Raw genomic sequence first — 12187 nt, forward strand, 5'->3', positions numbered from 1 at the left:
GTGCGGTCAATACAATACACAAGATTGGAGGAAGTACAGGTGAAATGCTGCTTCACTTGGAAAGACTGTTTAGTTCCTTGGATGGTGAGCAGGGAAGTGGTGAAGAAGCAGGTGTTGCACCTTCCACGGTTACATAGGAAGGTGCCGTCGGAAGGGCATTCTTTCTCTCTCTGCAGCAACCACTCCTGTCCCTGTCAGATTTCAATCAGCTCTGACCAAGAGTCATCTAGACTTAAACGATAGCTTGTTTTCTCCCATGAAGTCATGGAGATATACAGCATGGAAATATACTCTTTGGTCCAACTCATCCATACAGACCAGATATCCTATATAATTCTAGTCCCGGATGCTCTCCAGCATTTTTTGTTTTGAAAAATGAAAGATTTATGACTATTTTTAATTATTGGAATTTTAGTCTATTCAAATGTATGTTTTTTCCAGTGCAACTGGGCCGGTCTGCTGTAGAAACATACCTTTAATTTCTGTAAACATTGATCAGAGGCACATTGGTCTGTTGTTACACAGCTGAGAAGGATAAAGGGCTTCAGGTTTTTAAGTTGCTGTATAGGTATGAAAAGTGATCAAATATTGTAATTGAATACTGGTCTTCAACACTGAGGAATATAATGTGGAGTAAGTGATGCTTTAGTTGTACAGAATCTTTGTCAGACTGCAATGAAGTACAGAATCCCAGGACAAATACATTAAGTTTGGAAGGGGTACAGTGCAGATACACAAAGATTACTACCATAGTTTAAAGGATTAATTTTAAAAAGGCAGATTGTATTAACTTGGCTTATACTTCCTTGAGTTTGAGGGGCAATTTATTGGAGGTACTGAAAATAATTAAGGAACTTGATATTGTAGATGCTGTGAAATCATTTTTCCAAGCATGGAATCCAACACTAGCTGCCATAATCAGGAAGATTGTTTTCAGATGGGTTAGTGATGTCTAGAACTACCTCTCCTTCAAAATGCTAGCAATGCTGTTGAATTTAAATTTTCAAGACTGTTTTTGATAGATTTGTTAGTAAAGTGTATCAAAGGATTGGAATAAACACAGATAAATAGAAATGTGTTTCATTTCAGGATAATTTAATAGATTGTTGGAATAAACTCAAGGGGTTGAATTGTCTATTTCCGCTCTTGTTTGAAAGTGCATTACAAACCAAATCCAGATAATAGCTCAAATTAGCAATACAGGTAATTAAATCCAATCATGTAAAGCAGCATTTAAATCCAATCTCCTCCACAATTATTGTAGAAAGTAATGAGAGGAAAAAAAAATTATGGAATGGTAGCATTGCTCACACTTTAATTCAGATAGCCATGATGTGGAGGTCAAAGTCAGAAGTCACATGACACCAGATTATAGTCCAACAGGTTTATTTAAAATCACAAGCTTTTGGAGTGCTGTTCCTTCCTCCCACTTCACCTGACAAAGTAGCAGCATTCTGAAAGCTTGTGATTTCAAATAAACCTGTTGAACTATCATCTGGTGTCATGTGACTTCTGACTTAATTCAGATAGGGCAAATAAATCAGAGCCCAACATGATAATGTTTCTGTGAGAAGAGATAAACCTTTCAGCTAACCTCTTGACTTCCAGAATTAGAAATTTTAAAAAAAGAGATGACATTTCTCACTCAGATGTGAAAAATCCACCCATTCTTACATTGATCCCTGTAAAACATCGTACATCTGACTTGCCCAACACCAACATCTTCCCTTTTGATATGTTGCCCACGCTGTTTTCATGCATCTGAGAGGTTGGAAATTACCTGTTCTAAGGTAACACCACTTGTCTTATGTCAGACTAAATGGCCACAATTGAAGTCAATTATATCTCTTTTGACTTTATTCAACCTTCCCAAATGACAGACATAAGCTGAAACTTGGGTATTGCTCATTTGGGCAAGCTGGCTTTGCCTTCTGCCACATCAGTTACTGTCCTTCCCTCTCTCAATTTTGCCAAGAATGTTTTATCCTTCTGAAGACATTCTTTGTTCCAGAATCAGTGGGCGTTACGCATCAAGTATTTATTTGTCATGTATTAAGGTTGCCTTCCTAACTGACCTCCTAAAATAATCAAGGCTGAACCTATCAACCCTCAACCATCCTACTGTTCAATTGACTAACATCATTAACACTGCACAGACAGAAAAATGAACCTGAAGCCATAGCATTTCTGGCCTTTATGGAGACAATCAGGAGACCCTCCATAATTTACATGATTCAAAACTAAAAAATCTATTACAGACTTGAGTCAGAAGAAGAGTTTCTAAGAAAACCTGGAACTAATTTGAAGACTTCTGTATTTCATCCGGTTTTCAATAATGATGCACAGACAGGAATTAGAGCACCTTGTAAATGGATTTAATATAGGCAGATTTTCCTATGTCACTTTACTGAATCAAATGACAGGCTGCAGCTACCAACAGTTAACTTTCATTGTTGGTATGTTCAAATAATTAATCCAAAATGTTCTGTGCATCTAATGCATTTCTAAAAATAACATTCAGTACAATATAGTCATTTATACTTTTTTAGAATTGACAATAAACACCTTTTCTTCATGGAGAAAGCTCTCATTATTCTCTCCCTTCTTTGAAAGTTTAAGAAAAATCAATTGGTCAACAATTTTAATCCCCTTCCACTATAATATTTCCATCTTAATAATTTACGTCCATCAGTCTTGAGAACAGCAAATTATGTTAATAATGCTATCCCTGAATAGTGCAGCTTGAAGAAATTCCCAACAGTAACATGGATTGTGTGATAGGAAACTAACAGTGCAGTCGTGATTTACTCAGCCATGTTCTGTTCCTTCCTGCTGGGAGTTCAGTAGTGCTGAGATTACCCTGAGGAAAGCCAATCCAACGTGTCAGGGGAAAGTAAAAATGTTCAGCAGAAAGTTAATCTGGTAAATACTAAATGTCCTCTTGTGGCCGGTTACTGTGTTATATAGCAGAAGGCAGAGAATCAGCCACTAATAGCTCATAACTATGAATGAATGGGAGGGCAAAGATTTAGAGGAATAGAAAGAAACAAAAAACTGTGGGGGTTGGGGTACAAAAAAGACACATTAATATCTTGATCCCTAATATTCCACACAAAAGTCTGGCCAACCTGTTTTAAAAAAAAACATATGGAAGCTGAAATCACCCGCATTATTTATAAGAATACAATTGCACTGAACAATGGTAGAATTATTAATCAAACTGGAACAAGTAAAAGCAGCTTCACACATAAGCGCACGCACGCATGCACGCACACACACCCCATTCTGTTGAAAACATTACATCATCACACCTGTCTCTGAAGTTACAGAAGCCAAGTGGACAAACAAATCAACAATCTATACTTCCTAATTAATAAGATTTTGACCCTGTTAATGATCAAATCATATAATTTTTGTAACCTATTGCATTTTTTGGGCACTGGATCTTTGTGGCAGTGGGTGTTTATGGCACAATGATAAAGTGACACAAGAGCAGAAGAAATAGTCCTGCCAATGGGTACATGGTTGAATGTAACAACAGATTGAGGGAAAGTAGTGTCTGCATGTGATTTTTACAAAAAAATTATCTTAGATATGTTATGGGTCTATAATAATGAAAAGACTGACTGTAGCTGTGACTGTAAACAGCATTACCCTCTGCCAGAAAGACAATAAGTGGCTATCTGATTCTTGGTTGAATGGACTGAGATGATGAGAACAGAGACAGGAGTGAACAAATCACTCATTTTTGATTTTGCCTTCCTCATCCTGCCAAAAACATAAGATCCAGCCAATACATACACACGTTCACACTCATACATATATATAGATAGAGACTGCAGACAGACAAACACGCAGTTATTAAATGAACACACATTTGCACAGACATTCAATAGGATACATTCACTGAGAAATACATACAAACATTGACTATAAACATATGGAACACCCTGAAGCATTAATGATACTGTGCATTTTAAAGCATGGCAGTTGCTAGGCGACAGTATGATTTAATCAAACATTTACATCACTAGTGCCCCAGAAACCTGCAGGATCTGTGAAGTATGCTTTCATTTCCATTCAACTTTGTTCTCCATTCCTTTCTTTTTTTTTTACTGTGCATTGAATGGAAAGCTGTTAAATTTCAAGTTCGAACTGGAAGGAGCTGACTTTCCATTGGTTAGCATCAGGGTTGAGCATAGTACGCTCTGTGAAGGTTACGTGACCTTTTGCATCAACGAGGATGACTGTGTTTGTCCTGACAATGAAATAAGTCAAACTTTTCAATGAACTTAAAAGAACTTTGAAGTAAAAGAGAAACAAAAAACACAAAACAGAAAGATAACAAATGTCATGAAGAAAAAAAATAAAATGGAACGAAGTTCCACCCGATAATCACCAAAACGCTAAGTGTCTTTCCTACTATTGTGTGTTGAAAAATATATGAAGGATTGTGGATTAAATAAATGAGTGTGAACTTTTTGAGGGCTGTGCAGTCCATTCGCTGAAGAAATAAAACTTCAACAGCTTTCTGGTTCACCAAAAACTGCAGCCATTGAAAAACTTGATGGTTTCATGGTTTCCTCTATGCATTTAGTTTGTTATTCATCTTGAACAAACCATAGGTATTAGGGTTGTATACTTTACAGGGTGGTAGATTTTCAATTGAACTTGTAAAAGATAATGTCTGAAGTTTGATTATTGAGATATTCAGCTGAGTATTTACCAGGCCAACAGTGCAGAGCCTGCCCAGCAGAATACAATACTCAGTCAAATGAGGAAGCAGTAAAAGGTTTATATGCATAAACTCTTAGGCAGTCTCATTCCGCCCACCCTCCCAAATAAGATTAGATTAGATTAGATTAGATTACTTACAGTGTGGAAACAGGCCCTTCGGCCCAACAAGTCCACACCGCCCCGCCGAAGCGTAACCCACCCATACCCCTACATCTACCCCTTACCTAACACTACGGGCAATTTGGCAATTGGCATGGCCAATTCACCTGACCTGCACATCTTTGGACTGTGGGAGGAAACCGGAGCACCCGGTGGAAACCCACGCAGACACGGGGAGAATGTGCAAACTCCACACAGTCAGTCGCCTGAGGCGGGAATTGAACCTGGGTCTCCGGCGCTGTGAGGCAGCAGTGCTAACCACTGTGCCACCGTGCCGCCCACAAATAACTGACAGCGTGCAGGTTATCTGTGCCTACACCTTCAGCTCTGTTTCCACAATTCCCCAAAAACTACGTGTGCGTATGCCTGTTACTTTCTGAGTTAAAACTAGCTAATGTCCCAAAACTAAATTGTAATCTTCTAGGAGAACTGAGGGCACCAGCTGGTTGAAAGAGTTCAACTGATGGTTCTTATTTAATCCAAAAACACTGATCTATGGCATGAATGTTTAGACTATTATTGTTTAGCCTTTGTACTACTTGTGAAACAGGATAATGCGGACTCCAACATGTATGAGAAACTTACCGGGTGCCATAAGAGGAAGTGCGGACAAACAATGCTGAAATTTCCTTTAGCATCGGCCGAATGAAATCTTGACCCTGCTCCTCTATGTCAGGAGCTGGCAATTGGCTGGTGCAAAAATGATAAAAATCTATTATCAAATAGTGAAACACCTAATTATGTAGTCAATCTGCTTAGCTTGCTTCAAATCATCTGGCACAAGTCAATAGTTTCCTTTCCTCTAACTTTACCACAACGAGATGTTCAATTTTTAAGACCGAATGACACTAATCTTTTGAGTGAGCAAGAATTCCTGGTGCAGCATGGCACTGTATGGCACTCCTAAAGAGCCCGGTTTGAATTGCATTCTTGACTAGCAACTAATCCAAAGGTGCTCATCAGGTGGCATCTGTGACACTGAAATCAGTGCTGAGAATGGAGGGGAAATAATGCAGTGAAAGTGAGCAAAACTTAAAAATAGTCATAACCCTGCCAAATGTCAGATCAGTAGAACTCATCCTCAGATAGACTCAGAGTTGTACAGTGCAGAGACCGGCTCCTTGGGCCAAACTGGTCCATGCTGACCACGCCAAACCTGCACTTAGTCCATATTTTTCTAATCCTTCCCTATCCATGTATTTGTCCAAATGCCTTTTAAATATTGTTAATGTACCCGTCTCAACCACTTCTGCTGGCAGCTCATTCCATATGCATACCACCCTCTGTGTAAAAAAAAAATGCAGTTTAGGTTCCCTTTTATTCTTGCCCCTCTAACCTTAAACTTATGCCCTCTAGTTGGTTCCCCAACCCTAGTAAAAGGCTGAGCACATTCACCCAATCCATGCCTCTTATGATCTTATACAGCTCTATAAGGTCCCCTATCAGTATCATACGCTATAAAGACAAAGCTCTAGCTTGTCCAACCTCTCCCTATAACTCAGACCACTGAGTTCAGGAAACATCCTTGTATGTTTCTTTTGCACTCTTTCCGGTTTAATAACATCCTTCCTATAACAAGGTGACTAAAATTGAACACAATACCCCAAATGCAGCCTCACCAATGTCCTGTATAACTGCAACATAACTTCTCAACTTCAGTGTCCTGACTAATGAAGGCCAGTGTGCCAAAAGCATTTTCTACCTGTGACTCCACTTTCAGAGAACTGTGAATCTGAAATCTTAAGATCCCTCTGTTCCACTACACTCCTTAATGCCCTACCAATCACCAAGAAAACTCCTACCTTGATTTAACTTTACAAAATGCAAGACCTCACACTTATCTATATTAAACTCCATTTGCTATTTCTCGGCCCACTTCCACAACTGATCAAGGTCCTGCTGCAATTTCTGATCACGTTCCTCACTGTCCATGATACCATATTTTAGTGTCATCAGCAAACTTCTCATCCAAATCATTGATAGAGATAACAAACAATAATGGGCCCAGCATTGACCCCTGAGGCACTTCACTAGTCACAGTCCTCCAGTCCACTAGTCCTTTCACTATTACCCTCTGCTTCCTACTATCAAGCCAATTTTGTATCCAATTTGCCAGCTTACCCTGGATTCCATTCAATCTAACCATCTAGAGCAGCCTACTATGTGGAACCCTATCAAACACCCGACTGAAATGCACATAGACTGTGTCTTGTCAACTTTCTTGGTCACTTCATCAAAGAATGCTAACAAATTTGTCAGGCATGATTTCCCACTCACAGTCATGCTGACTACTCCTAATCAAACCTATCTTTCCAAATGCATGTATAACGTATCCCTCATAACCTTTTCAAGTAACTTATCCACCACAGATGGTAAGCTTATTGATCTTTGGCTCCCAGGCTTTTCTCACAGCCCTTCTTGAATAATGGTATACCATTTGCTAACCTCCAGTCTTCTGGGACCTCACCCGTGGCTAACAGTGATACAAAGATATCAGCCAGGCCCCCCGGAATTTCTTCTCTAATCTCTTGCAGTGTTCTTGAATACATCTGGTCAGGGCCAGGAGATTTATCCATCTTCATACATTCTAATACATCTAGCATAACATTTAAATGCTGTTTGTTTCTGACTTCCAGTACGTACTTAAGTCACCAGTTAAATAAGTAATATCATGATCTCTGAAGTTATAAAGTGCACAAAAGACGTTCACTCAATGAAATTAATGTACAAATGCACCGGTATTGCTTTTCTTTGTGTGCACAGTTTTCATTGTCAATCCATTCAAATTAAAGAATACAACACTTGTGTAAAACCAGCATATTTACAAATCTTTCAAATGTGTGTTGCCTCCCAGGTGCCAGGGTAAGGGAGGGACAGAACTGGCAGCTGACTGGGGTTTTTGTGGCAGCAAACGGGACTTAAGGATGGTGTATTGCCTTCCTGATGCCAGGGTTAAAGACATCACAGACAAAGTGCAGGAAATCCTCAAGCATGAAGGTGAAGAGCCAGAGGTGGTGGGACGTGTCGGCACAAATGATGTTGGGAAGAAGAGGAGGAACATACAACAGCGGGACTTCGAGAACTAGGAAGAAGGCTGAAAAGCAGGACGTCCAAGGTGGTTATCTCCGGTTTGCTTCCAGTTCCTCGGGCTGGTGAGGCCAGAAACAGGGAGATAATGGACTTGAACGTGTGGCTGGGGAACTGGTGCAGGAAGCAAGGATTTAAATTCTTGGATCACTGGGGTATGTTTTGTGGTAAGCGTAAATTATACAAGAGAGACGGTTTGCATCTTAATAGGTTAGGGACCAGCATTCTGGCAGGCAGGTTTGCTACTACAGCACAGCTACGTTCAAACTAAGTAGCGGGGGGGAGGGGACAAAGTGGATGTTTAAGAAGGAAATTGAAGGGAAAGTTAGAACAAGGGAAGTCAAGAAAGACAATTGTATCAATGAAGCAGAAAATCCAAAAAGGGATCATGCTGTAAGGTTGAGTGAAATAGGAGTTGATGGGAAGGGTGATGGCAGTAACAAATTAAAAATACTGTACATGAATGCACGAAGCATTAGAAATAGGATGGATGAGCTTGAGGCTCTTTTGGAAATTGGCGGATACGATATTGTGGGGATAACTGAGACGTGGCTTCAAGTGGACAGGGCCTGGGAAATGAATATTCAAGGCTACACGTGCTATCGTAAGGAAGAAGGGCTTATGCCCAAAACGTTGATTCTCCTGCTCCTTTGATGCTGCCTGACTTGCTGCGCTTTTCCAGCAACACATTTTTCAGCTCTGATCTCCAGCATCTGCAGTCCTCACTTTCTCCTATCGTAAGGACAGACTGATGGGCAGAGGGGGTGTGGTGGCCATGTTGGTAAGGGATGATATTCAGTCCCTTGCGCGAGGGGACCTAGAATCAGGGGATGTAGAGTCAGTATGGATAGAGCTGAGAAATTCTAAGGGTAAAAAGACTCTCTTGGGAGTTATCTACAGGCCCCCAAACAGTAGTCTGGATGTTGGATGTCGGTTGAATAAGGAGTTGAAATTTGCCTGTCGCAAAGATGTTACTACACTCGTTATGGGGGATTTCAACATGCAGGTAGACTGGGAGAATCAGGATGGTATTGGACCTCAAGAGAGAGACTTTGTGGAGTGCCTCCGAGATGGATTCTTAGAAAAGCTGGTGCTGGAGCCCACCAGGGAGAAGGCAATCCTGGATCTGGTATTGTGCAACGAACCAGAATTGATCAGGGACCTCCAAGTGAAGGAGCCATTGGGAAGTAGTGACCATAATACAATAAGCTTCAATCTGCAATTTGAGAGGGAGAGGGTACAATCGGCAGTGACAATATTTCTGTTGAATAAAGGGAACTGTGGAGCTATGAGGGAGGAGCTGGCCAAAGTTCAATGGTGCAATACCTTAGCAGGGACGACAGTGGAGGAACAATGGCAGATATTTCTGTGTATAATGCAGAAGATGCAGGATCAGTTCATTCCAAAAAGGAAGAAAGATCCTAGGAGGAGGCATGGGTGGCCGTGGCTGACGAGGGAAGTTAAGAAACATATAAAGTTAAAAGAGAAAAAGTACAACATAGCAAAGATAAGTGGGAAAATGGAGGACTGGGAAGCTTTTAAAGAACAACAGAGGATTACTAAGAAAGAAATACGCAGAGAAAAAATAAGGTACGAAGGTAAGCTGGCCAAAAATATAAAGGAGGATAGTAAAAACTTTATTAGGTATGTGAAAGGCAAAAAAATGATTAAGACTAAAATTGGGTCCTTGAAGACAGAAACAGGGGAATATATTACAGGGAACAAAGAAATGGCAGAAGAATTGAATTGGTACTTCACTGGGGAAGACACAAGCAATCGCTCTGAGGTAACAGTGGCTGAAGGACCTGAACTTAAGGGAATTTATATTTGCCAGGAATTGGTGTTGGAGAGACTGTTAGGTCTGAAGGTTGATAAGTCCCTGGGGCCTGATGGCCTACATCCCAGAGTACTGAAGGAGGTGACTCAAGAAATCGTGGATGTGTTGGTGATTATTTTCCAGAGTTCGATAGATTCAGGATCAGTTCCTGTGGATTGGAGGGTGGCTAATGTTGTACCACTTTTTAAGAAAGTTGGGAGAGAGAAAGCAGGAAATTATAGACCAGTTAGTCTGACCTCAGTGGTGGGAAAGATGCTGGAGTCTATTATAAAGGATGAAATTACAACACATCTGGACAGTAGTAACAGGATAGGTCAGAGTCAGCATGGATTTATGAAGGGGAAATCATGCTTGACTAATCTTCTGGAATATTTTGAGGATGTAACGCTGAAGATGGACGAGGGAGATCCAGTAGATGTGGTGTACCTGGACTTTCAGAAAGCTTTTGACAAAGTCCCACATCGGAGGTTAGTGAGCAAAATTAGGGCGCATGGTACTGGGGGCAAAGTACTAACTTGGAATGAAAGTTGGTTGGCTGACAGGAAACAAAGAGTAGTGATAAACAGCTCCATTTTGGAATGGCAGGCAGTGACCAGTGGGGTACCGCAGGGATCAGTGCTGGAACCGCAGCTTTTTGCAATATATATTAATGATATAGAAGATGGTATTAGTAATAACATTAGCAAATTTGCTGATGATACTAAGCCGGGTGGCAGGGTGAAATGTGAGGAGGATGTTAGGAGATTACAGGGTGACCTGGACAGGTTAGGTGAGTGGTCAGATGCATGGCAAATGCAGTTTAATGTGGATAAATGTATGGTTATCCACTTTGGTGGCAAGAACAGGAAGGCAGATTACTACCTAAATGGAATCAAGGGGCAGTACAAAGAGATCTGGGTGTTCTTGTACACCAGTCAATGAAGGTAAGCATGCAGGTACAGCAGGTAGTGAAGAAGGCTAATAGCACTCTGGCCTTCATAACAAGAGGGATTGAGTATAGAAGCAAAGAGGTTCTTCTGCAGCTATACAGGGCCCTGGTGAGACCACACCTGGAGTATTGTGTGCAGTTCTGGTCTCCAAATGTGAGGAAAGACATTCTGGCTATTGAGGGAGTGCAGCGTAGGTTCACGAGGTCAATTCCTGGAATGGCGGGACTACCTTACATCGAAAGACTGGAGCGACTGGGCTTGTATACCCTTGTGTTTAGAAGACTGAGAGGGGATCTGATTGAGATGTATAAGATTATTAAAGGATTGGACACTCTAGAGGCCGGAAACATGTTTCCGCTGATGGGTGAGTGCCGAACCAGAGGACACAACTTAAAAATACGGGGTAGACCATTTAGGACAGAGATGAGGAGAAACTTCTTCACCCAGAGAGTGGTGGCTGTGTGGAATGCTCTGCCCCAGAGGGCAGTGGAGGCCCAGTCTCTGGATTCATTTAAGAAAGAGTTGGATAGAGCTCTCAAGGATAGTGGAATCAAGGGTTATCGAGATAAGGCAGGAACAGGATACTGATTAAGGATGATCAGCCATGATCATATTGAATGGTGGTGCAGGCTTGAAGGGCAGAATGGCCTACTCCTGCACCTACTGTCTACTTTTTATGTTCATATGTAATCAACAAGTTGTTGATTGAAAAGCTAACCCCTCCACCTTTTGTCTTACCCGAGGATGCTATACAGTCCGTACGATGGATAGAAAAACCATCAGCCTGATGTGCGCAGTTGGGAATGGATGGGTTGAGCCAGGTTTCTGTGAAGCTGAGTGCGCAGCAGTCCCGCAGTTCACACTGGAAGCTGAGCTGTGATCCCGTTACAACCCTGGGCAGCCATTGCTCCCTTAACCTTGAATTCCTCACCATCAAATGCCACCCCTTCTATCTACCACAGGAATTTACCGTGGCTATACTAACTGCTGTGTACATACGGCCACAAGCAAAGGTTGAGGAAGCTCTAGTTGTACTGTACTTCACCACTAACACCCAGGAGACTGAACACCCCGAGGCTCTGTTTATTGTAACTGGTGACTTCATTCAAGCCAGTCTAAGGAAGGTGTTGCCCAGGTACAACCAGAACATTACCTGCCCCATCAGGTGCCTGAACATTTTAGACCACTGTGAAAGATGCCTACTGCTCCATTCCCTGCCCTTATTTCAGGAACTCCGACCACAATGCCGTGTTTCTTCTCCCGGCTTACAGGCAAAAGCTCAAGCAAGAGACCCCCCTCGCGGATACAGGTCCAGTGCTGGTCGGAGGAGGCACAGGATCAACTCTGGTGCTCTCTGGAATCGGCTGATTGGGCCATGTTCAAACACTCCGCAGGTACCTTGGACGAGTACACCACCACCATCACAGACTTTATCAGC

At 41.6% G+C, this 12187-nt stretch overlaps 1 protein-coding gene across 4 annotated transcripts in view; it reads right to left on the minus strand.

The window, feature by feature from the left end:
- Positions 1 to 2353: 2353 nt before the first annotated feature.
- Positions 2354 to 12187, minus strand: part of tango2 (transport and golgi organization 2 homolog (Drosophila)) — a 188339-nt gene continuing 178505 nt past the window's right edge. For all 4 annotated transcript variants that reach the window (XM_072587751.1, XM_072587750.1, XM_072587753.1 and 1 more), the window contains 2 exons: positions 5482 to 5586; positions 2354 to 4258 (listed from right to left, as the gene is read on the minus strand). In XM_072587751.1, coding sequence (XP_072443852.1) covers positions 4138 to 4258; positions 5482 to 5586 — 226 coding nt within the window. In that variant the 3' untranslated portion in view covers positions 2354 to 4137. The remainder of the gene's footprint in view (positions 4259 to 5481; positions 5587 to 12187) is intronic.

This window comes from Chiloscyllium punctatum, chromosome 17 (genome assembly GCF_047496795.1).
Source record: "Chiloscyllium punctatum isolate Juve2018m chromosome 17, sChiPun1.3, whole genome shotgun sequence".
Classification (NCBI taxonomy): Eukaryota; Metazoa; Chordata; class Chondrichthyes; order Orectolobiformes; family Hemiscylliidae; genus Chiloscyllium; species Chiloscyllium punctatum.